This window comes from Alosa sapidissima, chromosome 2 (assembly GCF_018492685.1).
Source record: "Alosa sapidissima isolate fAloSap1 chromosome 2, fAloSap1.pri, whole genome shotgun sequence".
In the NCBI taxonomy this organism is placed as follows: domain Eukaryota; kingdom Metazoa; phylum Chordata; class Actinopteri; order Clupeiformes; family Clupeidae; genus Alosa; species Alosa sapidissima.
Genome location: NC_055958.1, coordinates 29,310,033 through 29,335,587, shown reverse-complemented (window position 1 = coordinate 29,335,587; position 25,555 = coordinate 29,310,033). Strand labels below are relative to the sequence as shown.

The window sequence follows — 25,555 nt, the reverse complement described above, 5'->3', positions numbered from 1 at the left end:
GGAATATAATAAAGACTCATTTATGCAAACACATACTCCCATGTTCATTCACTGTTCTCTCTCTCTCTCTCTCCCTCACACACACACGCACACACACACACACGCACACACAACACACACACACACACACACACACACACACACACACACACACACACACACACACACACACACACACACACACACACACAAATACGCACAATAAAAGGCAAACAAAAGGGACACTTATAAAACAAGACATTGTGAACATTAGAATACTCAGACATTTCCTTTACTGCAATACAAAGTGAGGAGGAACAATATGCTCTTAAGTCTTGCTACAGTGTATACCTGCATGTAATAATGTTATACAATATCCATAAAATAAAAACTAAAAGCGGACCCATGTTTCACTGGGTTTAATGGCAACATTTAGTTTAACAGTTGTTTAACATAATAAACATTTCAATTGTCAAAAGCCCAGAACAACAACAATATGTTTGACATGGTAATGAAAATCATTTAAGGTAACTTTAATAAATGAAATCAAAGAGCTGCCCCTTAATTTTATAAAATTGAAAACTGTAAGGGATAGCTTTGCTCACGTCATTTTTCACTGCAATTGTTTTGCCTTGAATATTCTTTCCTATTTAAAATTATGCCTCTGTTGTTTTTGCACCAAAATAGTGACAAGTATGATTTGTGGTATTTTGGCACGGCAAACAATACAACTCCTCTGCTGGCTTGACCATCTGAGTCTGACCATCAAGGACTCAACAAAGAGCAATTTAACTTTGCAGGTTTCTTTGATGCTATCAGGAAAATAAAAAGCCTTTGAAGGCTGTTCATATTCTCCATCAATATATAATGGTCTATTTTCATGTGAGAGGAATAGTATTGTATTAGACTGAACTGGACATAGTTGTCAAATGCATTTTTCTACCAACCAATGAACTCTGAGGCTGACTGAGGCCTTGTTGGTCACAATTTCTGTTCATCAACACTTTTTATATACAGTTAAAACACACGGAAGTGGGGTTGTTATTGAGGTATCGCGGAACCACAAGGGGTTACAGCACAGTACATCCTCAGCAGAGAAAAAAACCCAACAAAAACACATCTGAATCTATTTTTCCCTCAGGGCAAAAGACCTTATTTATTTACTCCCGCTTCCTGGTCCAGGTTTCACACCACTGATTTCACACAATGGGCAAAGAGAGCGGAGGGGGTGGATAAAGGGATGACACAGAGTTGTGTCATTCGGTTGGGCAAGAACAAAAAAAAAAAATATTAGGTGGACCCTATCAGGCCCTATGAAGTTTGGTTTAAATTACAGAAAGAATGTCAACTTCACTGTGACTTTACGACAGGTATACCTCCATTCATTTAAGTGTTTTTTTTTTCAATTTTTAAAGAAAAAGGATTTTCTTTCTGTTAAAGTTTGAACTAATGACAATGAAATATAATAATAAAAACAGCATCACTTCCCCCTCCCCCCACACCCACCCCTTCTGCGTACAGTGACGCACCTTCAAAATCACATCCTTGTTTAGTGTTCAATACTTCAAAAACAGTAAACTCCCTTAAAATAATGACTATAAATAGCCATGAGATTTTTACAACAAATTGTAGATTGATGTGGAAATACTAACATCCAAATGACTGAGAAGTTCAGGGATTAAATCAATCTGTGTTTTTAGTGATGTATCTATTTGTTCGGCACAGTAAAGTTTCTTTTTTTTATTAAATATGATCATCTCAGGACACACATGTACATGCCAGCATGCATCCTCACCAAAAAACGGCAGCTATTTGAAAACAATGATGGCTCAGAAACAAAACAAAACAAAGCAAAACAAAACAAAAAACAATAATAAAACAACTCTATAAAGTACATATAAATGGTTGGTATTGTTTTCCTAATTGTTCTACTGCATACACAATACCATTTTGTTTTTTTTTTCCTTTTGACTTTATATACATACACCATAGTGAATGACTTTACCTATCCTCTCTTGTGGTATATACAACAATGGTAAAAAGGAAACTTGATTGTATCTTCTTCTAATTTAGAAAACATTTAACTCAAATATTAGTTGTTTTTTTGTCGAGCAACATATATTCAAATTCACATTTCCAGAGGCTGCATCCACCCTATTTTGTCATCTTGGCAAATATCTATGACTGTTAAGAATTTCTTAAAATACATAAAAAAGAAAGGAAAGGAAAGAAATAAAGAGAACAACCTCTGAAGCAGATTTTCCTTTTCATCAAAGCTTTCTCGCTGGTTTAAATACAGTATAAAAATCTTCAGTGCTGTGGATTTGTTGGAAATATAATAACCAGTGTACACCTAGGTACATGTTTTTTTTTTACTGTGCTCAATTTGTTTTGCCTTCAGTACTGCAGACTTGAGCCATTCAATCTTGCTTCCATCACTAGATTATGATGATGTCTGTGAGAAAGTCCTAATTCTAAACTCTGATTCAACTTTTTCGCTGGCTTTTGACACACCTCAGTGGAGGTTACACAAGTAACTGGACCAGTAGTTTGTGTGACTAAAATCCTGGCAAGACGCTTGCAAGAATCTTCATGTGAGTCTTCATGCGTCTTCAACTTCTTTGCAGTGTCTTATCAGTACATCACTGTGGTTTTTAAAAAGAGTCTTCCATCTGTGAACATAAATAGGAGAAGACATTGTCGGTTAGGGAATTATTCAGTGGGGTATTTGAGCATTTTAAGCTTGAAAATATGGATACACTGTTGCGTACACAAACAGAAAGGGAACTGGGCAGTGTGGATTTGTCAGATAGCCATGTTTGCCAATGAGACACCTTGACTTAAAACCACAACCAAAAGAACAAACAACACTCTTTTGTCCATGGCAAACAGCATGTTTTCAATGTCACTGGAAGAAGGGGGTGATGTTGGCATTGTAATTGCATCTTTCGAAAGCCCCTTTAACCGCCGCCACCTCTAAGGCTTAAGGTCGGGACTAAACTCTCTCTCAACTCTTTGGGCCAGATGTACTAACGCTTTTGCGCCCACTTTAGGTGTATTTGTTTTGCAATGTGTGCGTAAAAACATGGTGAGGTATGTACAAACAGGCCGTACTGAAGTAAAAGCTCAGACCACCTTTCGTGGGAACTAAAAATGGAAATTTCGTACTGTATGTATGAAAACTGGCCATGAAAGCTCACGTCTGTTTTGCGGTGAAATATTTCCGCCTTGTAAAAGTCAATAAGAACTTTTCAAAGACAACAGAATCGCTATTCAGAACACCAGTTTTGCGTACTATATCAAAAGCAACCTTAACTTTCTTTGGCCTTTCGAATGTCTTACTTTCACTTTCACTTCATCCACTTAAACTTTCCTACTAGCTAGATTTGACCAATCTTCCATAGCCTACATGCACAAGTAGTTTGAGTAGAACTACTGCTTCCTACTTGTTGACATCTTATCATGTATTGTACTATTTCATGATCGCTAAACGTTTGATTCTTTTTAATGTTGTCATCAGTTAACTTCATTCAACTACGCTTGTGACTGAAGTGTGCCGTTCAGTTGTGAACGTTCGCAAATTTAGGTAGGGGGCGGGAAAAGGTGCTGATTACCTGATGAACTGCAGGTTTGATAAATACCATGTAAACTGAAGAATCACAGCGTGCGCTTTCTGCGGGTTGGCCATGGTGCTGATAATGCGTTCACAAATGTACATACATCTGGCCCTCTCTCACCTCCTATCTTTCTCTCTCTTTCTATCTCTCTCTTTCTCTTTCTCTCTCTCTCTTCCAATTAGACTACAGCAACTGCCCAGGGTTCTAAACAACATTAAGATACCCCTGCATGTGAAGTGGCAGTTTAAAAGGCGTTGATTACACCAGCTGTTCAAACATCACATTTCCTCACTGACTAAACCAACACAATTAGGTCATAAAAATGCTCCACGAAACAAAAGAATATGACAAAGAACCAAAGAAAGCTAAATTAAAAACGTACTGATTATCAGGCATGTACAGTACATTTAATGTTTTAAAAAAGGCAAGTTGTAAGGCCAACCCGGGTATATCTTTGTGCTTGGGCATCCCACAGTAGCATGTCTCTGTTGCTTAAGACAATACCTTTGACACGCTTGTTTGAACATAATATTGCACTCATGATGACGCAAGGCTCTTTACCAGAATGGCATTTCCTGTAAGGAAATAGCGTTTATTGAAAAAGGCAGGGCACTCGTGTTCGCGATGCTATCTAGCCGACACCTGCAATCTAACGAGCTTTGTCCATTTTCTAAGAACACTCATCCCCGGACACGCCTGAGCAAGCAGGCACTCTCTTCGTGGCAGAGCTGGTAAAAGCATCTGTTAGCCATGGCTCAGGAGCTTGTTTGACGTTTATTACCCTTACATCTCCACGGCAAAGAGAAGGCCACATTACTGCCTTTAAGCAGTGTTTGCTGCCCCCCCCCCCCCACCCTCTCTCTTTGGCAGGGCACCTAAATAATTCAGTTTTCGAGAGAAAAGCTACACCTACGGACGTCAAGCGTCCGACAGCTCGAGGAGGCGATGGCGTTGTTCTCGTTTAGAGATGACACAATTGGCGCCGGCAGGATGGGGTGGGTGGGTGGGGGTAGATATCTGTGATCAAACGGCACACGTCATGTTTTTCCTTCTGAGCGTTACCATTGTTTTTTCGCTTCATATACAACAATGGACTGGCAGGGATGTCTGCGTTGAAGTCATGCTGTGCCCATCCACTCATACAGCAGAATTCATAGCATTCACAAATGCAGACTGAATGAATAATTGACTGAATCAATCAGCTTTCTCCAAGTGAAAGGGCTCAGTATGATTGTGTACACAGAACAAGTGTCCAGTTCTTTACATTATACCATAATTTACTGGACATTACACATGATATTGATATTGACAGGTCTGGACAGCTAGTGAACCTCAACACACACAAAGCGGTCTACAATTAAGAGCACGAATCCGACGCTAAAAATACACTTCGGGTATCAGAGGCACTCTGGCGAGAACGGAGGCGTGACATGCTTTCATCCTCTGGGTGGCTGCTGCTGCTGTCATTGTCGCCCCTTCAGGTTGACATGGAGATGGACAGCGGAGATCCCTCCCTGTCTGATCACTTCTCACAGGTTCAATTTACAGGCTTCTGGTTTCATCCCGCAATAAAAGCATCACATTACCTAATGCATGGTTTACTGCTGGAGACCGCCATGTGCAAGTGATAGTGCGATAACAGCAGCACTGTGATAGTTTCAATAATCCACAAAGACTCTGAACTTGTCGGAGAACAAAAGAAACAGGGGCTCAGTTTCAATAATCCGCAAAGACTCCTAACTTGTTGGAATAGAAAGGAGAGACTGTGAATAAACACTTTCCCTGTCTTTTCATCAGGCAACTGAGTGATGTGCTGTTAGACTGGGCAGCAGATTTCAAAGAGACACCCCACTTCTGAGTTATTAATGCCTTAAGTGCCCCCGAAGGACATACGAACTTAAGGAGAAAAGAAAAAAACCCTTTAAATATAATTGATATGAATATTTCAATGCCAATGCGTCTGATTCGCCCATGAGACTAAGTTCAGAGCGCCCTTCGCCTTAAAACACAGGTGGGATGCCGGTGGAAAAAAATGAAAGGGTCACGTGATGCAAGGAAGCTTACAGAATGCAGGCAGGAGCCAGTGACCATGATCTGTGTGCTTAGTGGGCATGAAGCATGTTCTGATCATTAGCACTAGTCAAGCGCTTTGAGCGATGCTAACAAAAGAACGCTTTGGTTCTTTCAAAAGATATACATTACCTAAGAGTGAATGCTTTTTCGAGTGTTAGTCTGTAAATGAAATGGGTATGGATGACATAAATCAATTAGTAAACATGCCGATGTATATATAGCTCTGTTCCCTCGCTCTTTTGAGGATACAAATGTGGCTACTTAGGGAGCGTCATATTTTACAGATTGCTGATCCTCTGTTTAATAATTAGCATATTAATCTAGAGTCAAATGGGATGCATCGGTGCTGTGATGCGCCACGAAAAAACCCAGAAATATCTGATTGAAATTTCTCAGAGAGAGAAATCGGATGCCATGTTGTTCTATGAAAGAACCACCTCATTAAAATATGTTAAAACTTTAGCATTTTTATATTCAAATCAAGATGAAAAGTTCATTAAGGAGGATAAATATTTCATTAGATGCTAAATAAAACAAAGGGAATTTTTGGCTTCTCTCAGCATAAAATTCCTTTGAAAGATTAATTAATACATGTAAATTATGCAAATTATGCCCATGCAAATATTTTATGAAGACAATTAAGGCAACCATTAATTACTGCCTTTTTTGCTTCAGTGACATTCATTCATTTAATTTTAATTTCACTTTAACCGTTTTGATGTTTAATCTCGCAACAAAGAACTTTATCTCTGCTTGCAGGGTCATGTAAACTTGGAGAACACATGAGGAGTGAGCGGGCGAGAATCAGGAGCGAGATACTGAAGGAAGATCTCTGCATACGCAGACGTGCCAGAATTTAGTGGCGGGAAGGAACGCACTCCCAGAAGCGCTGGGGCCTAGGAAAAACACATTCCGGCTCACTCTTGGAATGGATTCAAAACGCTGGAAAGGCAATTAATAAACACAGACTGTGTTAATATAGCAGAATTACTGAGTGTGACAAAAGACAAATAGAAATAATTAGTTCACTGAAATTATGCTCTCATTAATACATTTTTTCTGCTGTGAGTTTGGGGAAATTATAGCACGCACACACATTTTTTTTTTTTTTTTGTGTGTGTGTTTCTTTTTCCCTGCCGCTTTTTCGGTGAGTGTGATGAGGTCTGATTTATTTATTTATTTATTTGGGTGCCGGTGTAATTTATCAACATCATTTTTCTTTTTTTTTTTGCCTGCCATTTGAGAGTAATTATGCAGAGAGCTGCTTGCAGAGAGCAGCGTTGGTGACATGGACTCCAGACAAATGCTAGTCTAATGGAACAGGCAAGCATTGTTCTCAGCTCCCCGCAACCCTCCCAAGTCTATTCTTCAAGACAATGAGTGACACAACCAGAGCCCTGGAAGGAGAGAAAGACGGGGAGAGAAGGAGGGATAGAGAGGGAGAAAGAATGGAAGAGAAGAAGCTACAAAGCCTTCATTTTCTTATCACCATTTTAAGCCTGACTTATGCTTCTCTGCGCTTAAGCAAATGAATTTCTGATAACTTAACCTCATCAAACGTTTATTTAGTGATAATTTGTGTAGTACGGATGGAATTCAAAAGTCACTGGACTTGTGCGTGTAAAAAGAAACATTCTAATATTAGGACAGCGAGTGTCTTTTTTTCTGTATCAGATAGCTCAATTAATCTTTGTTCACTTCAAATTAGAGCAACTAAATATAACAATTTGGTATGAAATGTGATACAGTGTATAATTGTACTCTCTTCAAGTGGCCGCTGTATCTCTGCATCCATTGTAAGCTGCCTATCTGCTCTGAAATGGAGACCCTCTTTTTCCTCAAATTCGCTCACTGGCACTTTAATTAAATCCTGAATCGTACTTGGTCTCGCAACGAATTGCTGAAATTTCTGCCCCTTTCATTTCTTCCATTCTCCTCTCGCCCCAAAATTCCCTTTAAGTAGGCTAATCAGAGCGGGTTATAGGCCTTTTACTCGTCGCCGACTATTAGCATGCCATTTCCCACATTTCATAGCAATTTCCATGGACTATTTTTCAAAGGGGAAATTGAGACCACTGCCAATGATAAGCTCAGTGTTCTCAAGATGCTGCTGGGTACAATTAAAGGCGGAAATTAGAATAATGAAGAGACTCAGCTTATTCAAGGTGTTCTGCAGGGGTGGTGTGTGTGTGTGTGTGTGTGTGTGTGTGTGTGTGTGTGTGTGTGTAACTGTGTGTGTGTGTGTGTGTGTGTGTGTGTCTGTCTGTGTGTGTGTGTGTGTTGGGGGGTGGCACATCAGTGGAAGTGGTTGAATGTGAGAGCCGTGTGTGTGTTTTAGGATTCGTCTCTGGTTTGTGGGGCTGGAGGGCATGAGGAGATAAGTAGCAGTACTGGGGATTCTGTAATGCTGTGGATGCAGGAGGGACTGCGTATCAGGCCTGGTGCCATCCACACTGATACACACATATATGAGAGTTTGTGACGAGGCTATTTCATTGTGCACTGAATGCAAACTACACTGCAATCACTTCAAATTAGATATACAGAGATTGAAACATACAGCATATGGCAAACCAATTTCTAGTGGAAACCTATTAACTTTGTATTGCCAATATACCCAAATAAAACACTTGAGCCACGTAATGCTAATGCAAATAGGACTGAAATGAGGCTGAATGACTTTGTGGAAATCCCGCTCAGATTTGAGTAGTTAAAGACACTATCTGGCACTACCCAGATTTGTAAACTAGGTAGTCTACCTGACACAACCGTATTCCATATGGTAAATATATCTGAATTGCACCTGTTTTAAGATAACACCTGGGGGAAATGTCATAGCCACACTCATTTGCATTGTGCTTTTGGGAACTGAAAGAGAGTATTGTTATGAACTTGAAGACACACTTCACTGACCATTCTGTGTTGACTGAAATGTATGGCCCAAAACGGACCATACTTGCAAACCACAAATGTCAAATTAGTTTCTACTGTCTTTGTGCAGTAACAATATTATACGCTGATAATAAACACAGCCCCTCTAGCCAATTTGCACGATAGCACTGAGATGTCCAACTCTCCTGGAGAAACGGACGCGATTGTGCATGTAATGTATGTGTGTGTGTGTGTTTGTAAGTGTGAATGGTGTGTGTGTGTGTCTGAGAGGAGTCAGCCATCTCGACCTTGTTGCTGAACCGTGAGAGCTGAGGCCCAGATGGCCTGGTGAGAGAGAGAGAGTGTCAGAGCAGCAGGGCTCACCTTAACTAACACTCATATGCAGGAGAGAGAGAGAGAGAGAGAGAGAGAGAGAGAGAGAGAGAGAGAGACGGAGAGGGGGAGAGGGGGAGAGAGAGAGACGATGAGAAAGAGAATGGCAGAATGTCAGGGCTCACCTTAACTAACGCTCATATGCAGGAGAGAGAGAGAGAGAGAGAGAGAGAGAGAGATGGAGAGAGAAAGAGAGAGAAAGCCAGGAGAGAGAAGGGGTGGGGGCTGAGGGGGTGTGAGAGAGAAAGTGAGCAAAAGGGACAGAAGCAGATTGAGAGAAAGTGTGTGTGGGAGAGAAAGAGGGGGAGAGATTTATGGTCTCTTTAGAAAACATGTACCTTGTATTGTCCTTTCAGCATCTGTTCTGCCAGCACTGCGGTCAGCCTCCATCTCTTGGGTCAGCGAGTCTGAGAGCCAGGAAAGAGAGGGAAGAAAAAGAGAGAGAGAAAAAAAAGAGCAAAAGAAAGGATAATTACCATTAAATACAGAAGACAGGTGAGAGTCAGAGGAGAACTTCTCCATTTTGGCGTCTGCGTGTTTGTTTTGTGGGAGGGTGGCTGTGCTTGAGGACTTGATTTATAGCGATAAGAAGACAAGGCGATGGAGCTGCTTCGGTCAGCACTCACCCATTCCAAACTCAAGGCTACCCACGATTCCACTGAACGGAATGTCACACTTCAGAACACACAACCGTCTTCAAGATTATGGCTGACTTGAAGCTGGCTTCTCATTTAGTTGTTTGTTTATGCATGTACTGTGTGTATGAATGTGTGTGTGTGTGTGTGTGTGTGTGTGTGTGTGTGTGTGTGTGTGTGTGTGTGTATGTGTGTGTGTGTGTGTGTGTGTGTGTGTGTGTGTGTGTGTGTGTGTGTGCGCGCAGATATATAGCCTATAATTCTTTTGGCAGGTACACCTGCATTTACGCACCTCTCTGCTCATTTATTTCTCTTTTCCCCCTTTCATCCCTCTGGCCTGACATAACAAATGTGCTGTGCATGGCGAGCACATGATACTCATCTGATTGTGAGCACAACCATTGACAGTGCAACCTTTCCACAGGGATGTGAGCCCTGGACTCAATTTAAATCCACAGGGGGGGGGTGGTCTTGCACGTGCATCGCTCGGCTATGGAATAAATGTGCACATTCTCTTTGCCATACGTCAGACATCTGACGCCTGGTGATGTGCTGACAGCTTCTCTCCCTCTCAGTCAAATCAGTAAGAAAACCGAGAAACATATCTTTATTATAAGTGTGTGTGTATGTCTGAAATCATGGTTATCCTCAGAAATGTCAGTGTGTTTGGGGGGGGACAAACTGGTATCCTGACAGTCAATGTCAGGAAACAATCAAAAGAAAGCAGACACTGCATGTGTTTATGTAAATGTATGGAGGAGACCATATAGAACTCTAGGTAGGATGCACACATGAGAACAGGTCTGCTGATGATGTGTCTCAGTGACTGACAGTACAGAGATACCACACTGAAAGTGTGTGAACATGTGGATGACATGTATTTCTAAGTATGTGTTGTGTGTGTGTATGTGTGTGTGTGTGTGTGTGTGTGTGTGTGTGTGTGTGTGTGTGTGTGTGTGTGTGTGTGTGTGTGTGTGTGTGTGTGTGTGTGTGTGTGTGTGTGTGTGTGTGCAAGAGAGAAAGAGAGAGAGAGTATGTGTATGACATATGTATGAGATGATGTGAACATTCGTATGAGCTTGCATGTGTGCAAGTGATTCATGTGTGAATCATGCCTTTTGTGAGCAGATGTGTCTGCATATGAGCATGTGTCTGTGTGTGTCAAATGCATATGTGTGTGTGTGTTGTCTGTGCGTGTCTGTGTGCATGTGTGCGTGCATGAACACATATGCAAGTAGGTGTGCGTGTGTGAGAGAGACTATGCATTGTGTGCATGTGTGCATGCGTGTGTGTGTGTGTGTGTGTGTGTGTGTGTGTGTGTGTGTGTGTGTGTGTGTCTGAGTGTATGAATGTGTGTGTGTGTGTGTGTGTGTGTGTGTGTGTGTGTGTGTGTGTATGTGTGTGTGTGTGTGTGTCTGAGTGTATGAATGTGTGTGTGTGTGTGTGTGTGTGTGTGTCTGAGTGTATGAATGTGTGTGTGTGTGTGTGTGTGTGTGTGTGTGTGTGTGTGTGTGTGTGTGTGTGTGTGTGTGTGTGTGTGTGTATGTCCTACCGTTGAGAGATCGGAGGCTGTCAGAGGGTGACGTCTGCTTGAGCGTCTGCTCGACCTGCTCCCGGCGCTTGGACTCGTACTCCAGGGCTTCCTGCAGTTTTCTCTTGGCCTTCTTCTCCTTCTTCAGACGCTTCTGAATTATTGCTGAGGCCAAAACAAAACACAGAAAAAACATTAGGATAAAAAAGAGAGGAGAGAAAAAAAAGGAGGTGAAGAGATCCTTTGAACTGTCAGTTATTGAGTGGAAGTAAAGATAGTGTAAGCACAGCTGCTCAGATTTGCCTCTGGTTTAAATGGATGCCAGAAGCTAACTCGTGACTTACACTTCTGAGAGTGAGACATATGAACACATACTACCAACAAACCACCAGACAGAATAGTCTGATTAGATGACCAGTCACATCACAACTAAACAGATTTGAGCTGAGAAATGAAGCTTGAGTTTGATTATTAAGAGGTGTGGTTGGAACACAAGCTGCAGGCCCTGAACGTTGGAGGGTTGGGGGGTGGGGGGTGGGGGGGGGGGGGGGGGGGTGATGATCACATAATGGACAAAAAAGACTCACCCAGTACGGCAACTATTCTCATTCAATAAAAGTTGTTTTTGCGTCATTACCAAAATAATTGAGCCAGCGAGCAATAACCTGGATTAACCTAGGTTGAAAAGCCAACGAGACCAGGTTTAAGCGAAACTTTCCATTTTTTCCCCGTTCGAATCTGAAGTCGCGAACACCGCTCTGAATACTAAGTAAGAAGCAGGCTGCAGGGGCTTAGGCTGAATGAGCACATTTAAAGGGACACTTTTGTGGAATTGGCTTATTAAATTCCATTTGATTAATTACTTGCACTGGATGCATAGAACATGAGACGATTACTTTTTTTTTTTCTCTTCTCTTTGCTACACTTTTTATTTACAGAGGCTATAAATCATTCATATTAATATCATAATGTGTGCTTGTAATTACGAGTATTAACTCCCTAATAGGGAATAATGCTGACTGTATCTCCAAATGCGACATGGTGGCCCCCTTATTAAAGTGTATGAACGTTTCATCTTTAAAAACACACACATTAACATTGAGTTACTATTCACACTGTGCTCTGTTAAGTGGCCGTGTATGCATAATCAATCCCTGTTTGTAAATTGATCCATACATAAATACAGCTGGTTATGGAGTGCTTAATGCGCTTGATTATTCATGTTCCGGTTATTGGGAAGCTCTTCTAAGCACATCCAGGGGATGGTGGTTTGTCTGGTGTGTGTGTTTGTGTGTGTGTGTGTGTGTGTGTGTGTGTGTGTGTGTGTGTGTGTGTGTGTGTGTGTAGTTGTGCCTGCTGCTATGTCTTGATGTAGAGAGTGCTGGTAATAAAAGCATGTAATTATGTCTATACGTTTCAGAGAGAGAGTATGTGACAATGTATGTGTTTATCAGAGTGCATGTGTCTGTGTGTGTGTGTGTGTGTGTGTGTGTGTGTTACCTCTGTTCTTCTGCTCGATGGCGAGCTGTTTCTCCAGAGTCTCTCGGAGCTCCCGCTCTCTGAACAGCTCCATCTTCAGCTCTGTCTTCTCCAGCTGCACCTGCTTCTCCTGGGCGCGTGCGTTATCTATGGCCACCTTCAGCAGGCCCTACACACACACACACCACACACACACACACACACACACACACACACACACACACACACACACACACACACACACACACACACACATATTCTGTGTGAAATTCCCTTCATGACAAGATAACCAGACATGACCCTTTCCTTTTGCATTTATCCAAATCCTGATTTGTGATTTACATTGTCTGCTTTGTAAAGGCGCATCTCTCGTATAATGTAACAAAACACATGGAGATTAATGCGTCTGCAAAGCTCCATGTAAATCCATGCAAAGTGCGTTCGGCGAATGGTCTGACCTCTTTTGGCCGCAAGGGTGAAATACAAGCCGAGGGAGAGGGACAGCGAGGTCACCATTCTGAATGAGTTCACAGCCCTCTCCATAGACTTGTTAAGATTACAAATGTGCATGTGTGGCAAAAAATAAATCAATAAGTATGAAAATAATTACAACTTTTAGAGACTTGGAAGCCATGGATTCGTAAAGGCTGGGTCATGCATGAAAATACGTATCCAGGGAAATATTTCGCATAAATAAAACATGCAAAAAAAATGGGCTTCTCTGGAGATAATGTTCACAGAGATGGAGATTTGCATACTGGCAATACAAACCATGCCGTGACTATTTCAAAACAATTATTCCCTATACACACGCAATTAAAGCAAATGCAATGGGCTAATATCATAACTAATTGTTCGTTCTTATGACCCCAATTTACTCCAAGTTGCTTTATCTCAATTTTCTGCTTGGGTACATTTTGTTGATTTGTATATGAATGTTCAATCAAAACATTACCCCGAGATCGAGATTAAAGATGACTTAGTCGACTTGTGCGGCTCTGAAGAGGCTGTGCTAATTATCGCCGGGGGCCAAAGGATCGCCTCGAATCTGATGTCCGTAACACCAAGAGCGCGGCGAGTGCGGGACTCGAGTCTCTGCTCAGTCCCACTACTGTACTCACATCATTAGTCTTAGAAAGCAATGATAATCAAGTGCATTCATCTTCCTGACTAGGGGCCACATTTGCACGGTAGCAACAACAGACTGGCGCAGCACTGTTCGTGCTCTGCTGCCATCACAAAAGAGGGCTGATACCAGGCCTTCTAGAATGGGACTGCAAACAACGCCAGCCTTCCATTTGTGATCATCTCTCTCTCTCTTTCTGTCTTTGTCTCAGCGACGAGAAACAAATGACATCGAATTCCACCGAGGACGTTTACAATATGACAGTCGCATCCTCGGAGCATATCTAAAATAGCTCGTCTTCCTTCGAATCCCTGATAAAGAGAACACCTGATTCCAATCACTACAGCTCTGGTTTCAAGGAAAGAGGAGCGCCAGAAGATTGGGGGGGGGGGGGGGGGGGGGGGATTGATATTGATGACAACCCGTCAGTACAGGCTCTATCGGCGTATTAATCGGAGCGATATTCATTGACTGTATAGCCCGGAGGGAGAGAGACTGGGAGAGATCACCTTAACTCTTGTCAGCGTCTGTTCCAAGTTGAGTTGCTGTGCGAGGGTACTGCGTCAGGGGGGCACTGAGAGGCTAGGAGGAGGGGAGCTCTCACTCACCTGGATGTTAGTCAGCAGAGTCTCTATCGAGGACAGGCCGTCAGGGAAGAGGAAGGGGGAGGGGAATCCGGGGCGGCAGAGCCTGGCTGGCCAGCGACAGGCCTCTCGTAGCTGTCCCTCGCTGTTGGCGTGCACAGGGGGTTTTCTTCTGGTGGGGAAGAGATGGAGGGAAATGACAGAGAGAGGATGACAGAAAGAGAAAAGAGAGAGAGAGAAACAAATGGAGAGAAACAAAAGAAAAAAACGTTTTTAAAACGTTAAAAAACGCCTTCAACCCAGCAGTGTCCACAAGCCAAAAAGACAAACGTTTTGACGTTCTTTGTGTCACATGTAAAAAATATGTGGCAGCATTTGGTCCAGTTCGTGATTGTACACACATTGTTTGTGAGAAAAATTACATTTGCATGTAGTGTGAGCCTGGCCAATCAGGCGGGAATGATTGATGGCGTGCTCTCCCTTTGTCAGGGTAATCCTTCTTTATTGATGCTACTGTATGCGGACTTCTCCCCTATCCCCTAGAGACTCTCCCCATAGCCTACATGAGAGGAATGAACAATTGTTGAACGTCGGGGTATAAGAACTCCTCTTCCACCCCCCCCCTCCTCCTCCTCCTCCTCCCCCTCCTCCCCTGACTCCTCTGTTTCATGTGTATTCCTTTTAAATATGTCCTCGGTCATTTGTTATCTGCATCGTTCAGGGCAGGGAAATGTGGGCAGTGGTGCCCCGCCCTGTCCCCCATATGGCCATACTGTCTGCTCTCACATACATACACGTACGGCACAATCAAGCAGATGTGTGCGAATTCAGCGGTCTAGATTAGCCTGGGCGCTGGCCTCCCCAACAAAGGCCATATGGTACCCACGATGGCAGAGGCGCCATTTACAGCATTTCAATGTTACAACCACTCCCACTCCCACCCCACCTCCCCAACCCCAACCTAAGAAACAGCCTAGGCAAGGACCGAGGCAAGGACCTGGCCTGATAAAGCACAGAGGGTTAGCCTGGGCAAATGCATTTCAGTCATTCCCAGAAAGCCCTGGCCCCTTTCGATGAAATAAAACAAAAAAACAGAAACTGTTTTGGTGGTTTGGAGCTTCGGCGCACTCCAGGGTTGAGTTGATGCTAGGGAAAGCGGAGGAAGCACGAGGCTGCTGGTAGTGAGGCAACAATGGGCTGACAAGTACCCACAAGCACAACACAAGGGTTTGAGCCAAAGGAGAGTAATGGTGAAATAGAAATGAATATATACATAGGGGGGGTTTTTTCCCCCACTTCCCTATAACACAAGGGTCTGAATGCCAATGAGGAGACTAGATGCACAGTACTTCACTACTGGAGCACCTTGACATGCAAACTCAATTGAAGCACTACAGCCTCCCTCTCTGACTAGAAACCCCATGCACCTGCATGTTTCCATCTCTCTCTATGCTTATATCCCCATGCGTGAGGATGGTACTGGATCACCTCTCTGTCCTCCGTCTGCTTCCCCCCTCCCGCCATGTCTCCAGACCTCCTGGCAGGTTCAAACAACATTATAAGGCAGGGGAGAGGAGAGGAGCTTCATAGCAAACCCTAAACAGATGTCCTGCCAGAACCCAAGATGCAGTGCAGGCCTACAAGCACACACACACACACACACACACACACACACACACCACACACACACACACACACACAAACATACTCTCAAAGCGCACCCCTCCCAATCTTCATCCATCCCCATCCCGAGTACTGACTCCTCAAGCAGGCTTTGAGAGGGAGTCTGTTGACCTGCCTATGATGACATCATCTGCCATATATCTCTCTGGCAGGAGGACATCTGCAGAGCAGTCCCAATGCCTGCCGTAATTCCGCGCACGTCACGAGGAAACTCAAACACACACACACACACACACACACACACACACACAGTGTGGTTACGATATCGGAATGCAATCATGCAGGCCTGACATGCCGCTCAAAAATGAGGAAGGCATATGACTATAAAAGCATTTAGTAAGCTACAAATTGATATGCTTCACAAGAGGAGCAGAGAAGGAGAGAGGGAGGGAGTCTGGGAACGGCGAGACTAGCACATGTCGAAGATGCACACAGCTGATTCCTACAAGCGTCAATTGCTTCATATTTTTCTTCTCCTTGCTCTTTATTCCCTCCTTTCCTTGTTTTCTCTTTTCAATCCTGTCATCTTTTTGGGGGACATTTTGCGTGTCTGCGCGGCATTATCTCAAATCCCTGCTCATTCAGAATTAATATGTGTTTATATGGGCGCCTAAATCATGCACAAACACAGCCGCCACTGAAGGAGGCCCTTTCCCTCCCATCAATATTCACTAGTGCCAGCCAAGGCTTGGGAACAGCTGGTGGTGTATTAATTAGTTTAAAGTATTTATTTCCTCACTCTCCTGAGCAGATTGAGTCGAAACGTTGGAGATTATTCCGAGCATCTGCAAATGCCCTGGAAACACGCGGCCGAACCAACAGTTGAATATTCGCCCCGGCGCTGTGAGGGATTTAAACATTCCGAGTTCTTGGAAGACGGGAAAGACCACGAAGATGCCCGCAGATTCACAGAGATCCCGCACCAAAACCCCCACCCTCCCCCACACCCCCCACCCATCCGCACCCCTCAGTCCCACCGATAACCCCAAAACTCCTCCCACCACCCAAACCCCCCCCTCCAATTTCACATGCGCTTCACTCCACTTCATTAATTAAGACGGATGGGCGGCTAATGGGGAAACATTTGCATGTGATTTAATTTCCTAAATTAAAAGCAAAAACACAACGGTCCACCTTTTAAGTTTCGCCCGTGATTATTTTTTGCTTTTTAACCGGTACATTTAGAGGTGAGTGAGCAAGCAAGCAAGCGAGCGAAGCAGGGCAAAGCTAATTGACAATAACAGAAGACGTTTTCTCAGTACGCAATAATGTACTGGCCTAAATATTGCGCTGTATTCCCTGGCTCTATTAAAACAATAACAAGATCAGGAAGTTAGTGGGCCAACTCTCAAATGCTGACCACATGTGCTGGTATCTAAGCAAACGAGCAAGTATTGTTAAATTGAAAAGACTGTTCCTATTCTTCACACCCCAGAAGAAGGAAAAGAGGAGGAGGAAGAAGAAGAAGAAGAAGAAGAAGAAGAAGATGACTGAGGGAGGGGTGAGGAGGACGAGGCAGAAGGCATGTGTCTGTACATGATGAACAACGGGGAGATGTGGTTGTCGGAGACACACACAATTGATTTGCAGGCATTTCTGTCCCTTATTTCACCGAGGCGCTAATCATAAATCACCGCTTTAACCCACTTCTGCTCTGGACTCAGCAGGACCTCGGCACGCAACACAATGCTGGATCACAGGGAGTTTCTGACCGCTTTGTTACCGAAAAACAATCTGTCAAGCGTTTGAAAGCCAACACTGTGTCTCGATTCCAATTGCCGGGACGCCAACACACTCTCTCTCTCTCTGTCTCTCTCGGGCTATGAATGCAGCAAATAGTCATATCTTAACATAGCAATGCTTTATTAGGAAGTCTGTGCATGTAGGGTTTAGAGGTTCAGAAAACAAGTGCAGACATAGGTTATCTTTATTTCATGTCCTTGTTTCTCCCTGTGTATCCCTCTCTCTCTCTCTCTCTCCCTCTCTCCATCTTTCTCTCTTCCTACGCTGACATGTGTTTGGATGTTTACTTCTCACCAGCAGCACAGAATCATTGACTTCAACTTAATTACAGTGCCAGACCCCACTGAGATGGAAACACTATGAGAGCTAGGTGGAGAGAGAGAGAGAGAGAGAGAGAGGAGGAGAGAGAGAGAGAGAGGAGAGAGAGAGAGAGAGAGAGAGAGAGAGAGAGAGAGAGAGAGAGAGAGAGAAACCTCTCTTCCGTTTCCAGGTGATATTTCTCCTGCCAGGCTGCCAACAGCAGATGTGACAGCCCCTCTCTTTCCCTTTCTCTCTCTTTCCCTCTCTCTCTCCCTCCCTCTCTATCTCTCTCTCCCTCTCCACTCCCACCACTCTGAAATACTTATGAAATCCTTTCAGGTCACCCATAGCACAAATAACATTTCATGCACAACTGTTTCGCCGGGATAATAGGAGCCACAAATAAAAATGGGACGCTGTAAATACAATGCATTCTGAATGAAATGCCATAATTTAAAACAACGCCAACGTCTCCCCCACCCCATGCCGACCCACCCTCCTGTCCCCTCCCTCTGCTTGCTTGCCTCGTCTCTCACCCCCCCCCCCCCCCCCCCCCCCCCCCCCCACACACACACACACACACACACACCCTCACCCCCTTTCCCCGCATGTCTGTTGAGGGAGTCCTTGACAGTATGCTAGAGGTGATAAATCACCTTTACAGTTAATTTTCTCACTCCTTATGTGTTGTGTTGCTAAACCAGGAGCTCAGAAATTGACTTGACAAACTATGAATGTAGAAAATATCACTCGGAGGGATCTAGCCTTATCTCCAATTTACATGTTATTAGATTTGTATAGTGAGGAGCGTTTGGGCTCGGCCAGGATAGGCAGTGCCAAGAATGCCAGGAAAAAAAAGAAAGAAAAAAAGAAAGAAGGATGCAGATGCCTGTGATAACGAAAGATAAAATATGTCTCTGGCTCCCACTTGAAGCGTCTGGTTTTTGATGATCTTTGATGGAAAGTCAAAACAAGGAGAACCCAAAACAGCCTCACAGATTTTTTGTTTTAATTATGCTCAATGCGTTGTGGATAAACAGAGAATAAACCTTGGGATATTTAGAAACATTCTCCCCGATAAATAGCTTTAATTGACCTTGGGAGCTGAAAATCTGCCATATGTTTCCAGTTGCGCTGTTTGAATTGGGGTCCCAGCGGGCCTTTCAGCTGATGCCTCACGTGAACGAGTGGAGCAGACAGAGAGAGAGAGAGAGGAGAGAGAGAGAGAGAGAGAGAGAGAGAGAGTGAGATGGGCAGAGAGAGAGAAAGGTAGATCATAGACACTTTCAATACAGATAAAGAGGGGGAGACAGAGAATGCAGAGGAAGTTGGGTGAGACACACAGAGAGAGAAAGGAAGAGAGAGAGAACAAGAAAGAGAGCAGAGGAAAACAAGAGGCAGGGGGAGGGAGGAGAGGAGAAAGGGAGTAACGCAGCATTTGGCTGGGCAGTCACTGTGATATATTGACAGGTGAAGCCTGTGTCCTTGCAAACTTGTGTTCCTCCCAGCAGGAGAATTGAATGCTAAAACCTGGAGGATGTCAGTTTACTCGCCACAAAAGAAGCAGCCGGCGCTTTCAGCAGACAATTACATTTTATTTGACCTGCCACTGTGGCTGCAGAAGTTGCCTCCCTCCGTGGGAGTGGTTATGACCTTTCAGCCCAGTAAATGGAGACAATATTACGTTACACACCACTAACCTTTTGGAGGGAGAAAAGAAAGAGAGGGAGGTAGAGGGGTGAGATGTGATGTGTGCATAAAGCACTATCTGTATTAAAAACACCTAGAGATCCCTTTGAACACGGGGGCTTGCTTCAAGTCTTACATCTGTCAAGGTTGGCTATAGTTTGTGTGTGAACACTAATCACAGATAAATCCTTTAAAAAAAAGAAAGAAAGAAAGAAATCTCATTCTGTATGGATATGGGAAAATGGATATTGAGCTGCAGTTTAAGCACATTAAGACTAAACTAGCTTGCATACTGAGAACATGTGCTGTGTTTCATATTTAACATAGATTCTTTTAGAGTGAGTGAGTGACCGTACACATGTGCTGGACATATGCACAGGTAAGATGATCATCGTGCAGCATGCTGTTCCCTACAGCATCAACTCCATCAACATCACCACCCATCTTTACGACCAGACACCTACACACAAACACACTCCTCACGCCCGACACACTCTTTTCTGGTTAATAAGCCCTTTACCGCAGTGAGGAAAATGAGCCATTGGCCCGTGCATGCTGCGAGACAAAGTCAAGTGTTGGAGTAGGTCTGGCCCTGGATTAACAGGTAACATTTGGCTCAGACTCTTATCTGGGAGCGAAGAGGGGGAAAAAAAGCTGAGCTTTTTTTTCACCCTTTCACACACACACACACACACACACACACATCCAACCCCGATCCCTCCCCACACACACACACAGACATACACACACGCGCATACACTTTCAACCCCTCCCAACACACACATACGCATCCACCTCCAACCCCATCCCCCCTCCCTCTTTTACCCCCCTTCTTTCCTAATGTTCCCTACACTTAGAGATTAAATCGCTTGCTGCACAAACCCATTTGAGAGAGGAGGGAAGGTGAGAGGGATAATAAGCCCAGGCACTGGGCCGTGTTTTCCTAAACGCTCTCCAAAACATTACTGTGCACGGGCATAAAATTAGCGGCGAGACCTTAAAATGCTGACATTTAGCATGACTTTTTGGAAAGTGACACCCTCATATTTTCTTGTAGGATATCATTAAATTTCAACTGCCCTATGGCATAGCCTGCCCATTAATAACCAATTCAGATTGCCACTGCACTCTTCCTCGGAAATAATGAGGCAGCCCCTTTTTTTGGGCTTTGCCTTAATAAATTGAAACATATTCTCAAGGCCATGGGAAGATGGCTGCACAGATGGGCAGGCAAGGGAGGAGAGAGGAAATATTCATAAATCCTTAACTGTCGGCGCGCGTCAGGGACAAAACAAAGCAGCTATCATAGGGTAACCTCGGCCACTTCTCCACAGTTCACCACCGAGGCAAATGGGGGATCTCAAGGTGCAGTTTGCCAGACAACAGTCAAATGACTCTCACTTATCACAGTCGGGTAAATATGAGATTTTATGGAGGGTCAAAAGCAGAGGCCCTATTTTTCGGGAAATTGCTACTACAGGTACAATTTCTCAAGGCGTTGTACCAAATCGTAACGATGGACTGACTTCATCTCGACCATCAAAGATGCATGTCACCGGGAGAAGATGTATATGTTTCCTGACTGATGTTCCCCTGCAATTTATACGTGCTTCATAAATTATGCACAAAAGACTCAAAATGGCTTTTGCAGACGGCTCTCCTATTGCTGTGTGTGTGTGTGCATGTGTTTTTCTCTACCTTTCTTCCAATCAGAGAGAAACAGAATGTGAAAGGGTGACGCACATCCGCGAGGAAGATATCTTGTCGTCGTTTTTTTTTTATGCGGCCCCGTGTCATATTTATTGCATAAAGGTCAGACTGTTCATTTGTTCAAAGTCAGCGTTTTCCTCCACCCCACCACCACCTCCACCACCCCAACCCATGCAATAAATGCAGGGGCGATGTCATTATCGGACCACCGAGGATTAAAGGCTTGACTGCTTGTGATGACTGCATAAAACAGAACGAATTGAAGGAATGGAGAGAAAAAAAACAGGCTCCGCGGCTTTTTGTCTTACGAACAGACAGACGACGCACCTTGACGCACAAAGCCTTCACCGCACAATGACAGCCAGCGTTCGGTAAACAGGCCCTCTTTTGGCGGAGGTGAGAAGGACAGTGGCTGCCAAAGTGTCTTACATAATCTGATTAAAATAGGTAAGGGGATTGTGTAACCATGGCACAGCTCTCGAGGCCTTGAATTAATTGAACTGCAGAAACTGCAGGGTTTGAAAGGCTAAAACGGCCCTGTGAAGATCTGTCTATTGTGACAGTCTTTTTTATGGATATATCTGATCTCGCAGACACACACTCACACCACAGCAACACAGGCCAGACACTACTGTCCATGAGACTGAACACCTACATAAAATATATGTTAAACATAGCCTACGAGAGTTTTCAAATGACAAACATTATGGTCTTAATCTCCTCCTATACATCTTCAGTATGAGAGTTTATAATTAGGGGGCATAAGACGTTTCTGCTGTGGTTAGCACGTTAATTTTGTGACTGTGGCACCTGAACCCATCATACAGTCTAGTAATCCACTGTCTCTGACCTTTTAGCTGGAGTGGTAATTGAATACATTACACTATTCACTATATATGTGTATGAGTAACATGGTGTGAAATTTCAGAAATGTCAGATGCCAACACTTTGTCACAGGAACTATAAAGTAAGCTCCTATAAGCTCCTGTTTCCTCTTTAAAGTAAAGTGCAAACATTTCAACCATTGTGCTTTGGAACATTTATCTGTTCGCAGTTAACTCAAGAAGGAAACTCAGTGTGGACGCCATGTATGCACTGAGTGAGTTGTGACTGTGCCTCGCTTTCATACGCTAGCCAGTCCCTTTCCGCGCAACTATGTAAATGTGACACTACATACTTGATATCAATTAAAATACATTAAAACATTCAAACACTAAAAACCCACGGAATCCAGTGCAATTACCATACTTTGATAAAACAAGTATGCGGCGATAGATAGTACGCAGCGTGATCAGAGCACACGGCAAGCTCAGTGGAGGATGGGCGGACATATTAATGTCATTGTACAGGCCTGCAATCCTACAGGGACCGAGGATGTTGTTGTGTTCTGTTGACAGTCGACTCTGGCACTAATCCAGGCTCTATGTACTGAGGAGCTTTTAGAAGGGGGGATGAAAGAGAGAGAGAAAGAGAGAGAGACAAAATGGAAAAATGGAAATGTAAACTTAGAGGAGAGGAGAGAGAGAGAGAGAAAAAAAAACAAAAAAGCAGGGAGAAGCTTAGGAGCCCCGTCTGACTCCTAAGTAAGAAAGAAGTGAAAATGGATGCAAATCCATTTGCCGCCCGGTTCACAGTTATAAAAATACTTAAGGGTTTTTAAACGGGGGGTGATGTGTTAAACGTGTGGAAATCTGTTTTGATAACATTATTCATAACACTGGCTTTGCGCCGCTTGAATTAATAACACTCCATTTGCAGACGGAAGAAAAGCCGGCATGGTATTTCCAGTTAAAGAGATTAATTTTTAAACACCTAATTGACAGGCTGGGGTTAGACTGGATAAGCAACAGCGTTTTTCCGGCTTCGACTGCTGCAAAGTCAAGGTGACTGAGATACTTAGCGAAAGGCTTTCAAACACAAGAGCAGAGCCATAAGAGAGTAGGGAATTAGTCTTCCAGCAGTTTTTCCCTCCACCCCCTGTTCCCTTTTTTATTAGGAATGATTTACCTCGCAGTGAAAGGATATAAAAGCCTAAGTATCGGAGTGTAATTACAGCCGAGTCAAAATTTAAAGGTTTGACTCACAATGTCCTCAAGTCAGCTACAACTCGGCGGAATGATAAGAGAGCGGCGTTACACAACGAGTATCTAACAGAGCTGTACTTTAATAGGACTTTGAATGCCAAAGACAGGAAGAAGAGAGGGGGAGAAGAGCATTGCCCGTAAACATGATAGTCCGCCGTAAACAGTTAGGAATGTGTTTGTGTTTGACATGCTGCTTTGCCACAGCGCACTGTTTACATATAAACATGAAATTATACAAATGCGCCCTCGGAAGAACGATGGCATGATTGGGCTTTTGAGATATGAAAACAACAAAAGCACCAACAACAACAAGAAAAAAAGCCGCATATTGAACACAAAGTCAGGGTCAACCTTATCTGACGGTGACAGTTGCTGTGCTTTGTGTTATTTTGAATCGCAAATTACCGGCAAAGGGAAATTATCCTACTAATTGTTACATTTCGTCTGTCCAAGGACAAGCAGGAAACAGGTAAATATATTCTCCACCATGTGCGTCGCAGAGAGGGCAGATGCTCAGATATGTATTTAAAGCAGGAGTAAAGGAAATAATAATGTGATTCACATTATTGCTCATTATCAAGGCAGGTAAACGGATGAATTCTAATGAGGTTAGCTCGATAAAGGGTATCATTAATGGGCAGAAGAGAGAAAAAAAGAGTTCCTAGACAAACATTAGCATCCAGCGCTAGCTGGGCACATCAGATAAAGGACATCAGAGATAAACCATAACACTTAGGTCTGCAATAGCAGACACACTGTAAAGGCTTGGATGTCAGTGCAGATGCCTCAGCGAAGCCTCCACTCCTTTGAAATGGATGGTAACATGAAACGAGGCCTTGTTTTGTGATGGACAGCGAGATTTCACCTTCGCCAGTGCACGATAATACATTATTAAATTTGCTTCCCCCCCTCACACACACACCAGATACACTTAGCTGACCACAGCACATTTAACTCCCCATCTAAGCCTCACATCTTGGCAGGAGAGAGCTTTTCTGTCACTTTTGAGGCATTTCAAAGATTAAAAAGAACCTTCTCTTCTTTTCAACATTCCTAAAAGCCTCGCTTTTTGTGAAATGTGATTAGCAGTTAGTGGTGTCATGCAGTGGAACATTCATGAGAGAGAACAAATATCCAAATGAACTACCCCCCCCCCCCCCACCCCCCTCTAACCTCCCCCCTAACACCCTCTGGCCCTGTAGAGATTGCCATCCTTGCCTCATCAGCACTATTTGTTACCCGGGCTCTGGAAATTTGATTGATCCTCTATTGAATTATTTTTTTTTCTTGCACCCCTTTCATTTCAACGGGACTCACTGACAAGTTGTTTGATCATAAGGCATTATTGTCTGCCAAGTCACATGTGGGATCCTTATGGCTAATGATCCAGCCTTTTGTCTTGCGGAAAGTCAGGGAGTCAGCACAAGCTTGCGAGCGCGAGTCCATTTTACTTTTAAAGCGAGAGAATGCCAAGGACACGGCGAGGGAAAAAGGCAAACAAAAAACATGCTCTGAATGAAAGTGGGCATAATGATGAACTGGAGGGTTTTTTTCCTGACAGAGGTAGAAGTGTTGCTCTGTGATATAAAATGGGATTTATGTCAGATTTGGTCAGTGGAGTCATGTAAAGAAGCCTGGTTTTAAAACAATGTACGATCGTATGGATGCTTCATTGACATTTCATTGAGATTAGCCCAAGATAAATTGGAAAGGCATTAGTCTTTGACAGATACAGTCGTCACTGACTTCAATCCTGTGGCAGCTCTCTGCTGTATGAACAGCGGCTGCACTAATGGAGATCCAGTAGTGAGGTTTTAACAACACTACTGTTTGATTGGGTTGGAGTCCCAGGGAATAGCTATACTGATAAAATGTGTGCCTTACAAGAGTGTAAATCACTTTGGATATGTGGTGTGACGGAATAAACGTCTGGTAAATAAATAGATATATAGAAAAGCATCACATGAAAATGTGAGATTGAATGTGAGTGATGACACACATACTACAGGGAAAAATGTGTAAACAAGTGGTGTGTCTATAAATTAGATGTTAAGAATG

The 25,555-nt window shown here is 43.5% G+C and overlaps 1 protein-coding gene and 1 long non-coding RNA gene across 2 annotated transcripts in view; one reads left to right on the top strand and one right to left on the bottom strand.

Moving 5' to 3' along the window:
• Positions 1 to 1,488: 1,488 nt before the first annotated feature.
• The window catches only part of dachd (dachshund d), a 95,579-nt gene continuing 71,512 nt past the window's right edge, over positions 1,489 to 25,555 (bottom strand). The window contains 6 exon segments of the mRNA XM_042083926.1: positions 1,489 to 2,651; positions 9,272 to 9,340; positions 11,121 to 11,264; positions 12,600 to 12,747; positions 14,313 to 14,393; positions 14,396 to 14,460. Of these exon segments, the coding sequence (XP_041939860.1) occupies positions 2,614 to 2,651; positions 9,272 to 9,340; positions 11,121 to 11,264; positions 12,600 to 12,747; positions 14,313 to 14,393; positions 14,396 to 14,460 (545 nt within the window). The 3' untranslated portion in view covers positions 1,489 to 2,613.
• Positions 3,462 to 19,274, top strand: LOC121700732. Its single transcript, XR_006027279.1, has 3 exons — positions 3,462 to 3,565; positions 8,145 to 8,147; positions 19,264 to 19,274. It is a non-coding gene; the product is annotated as an uncharacterized LOC121700732 (long non-coding RNA).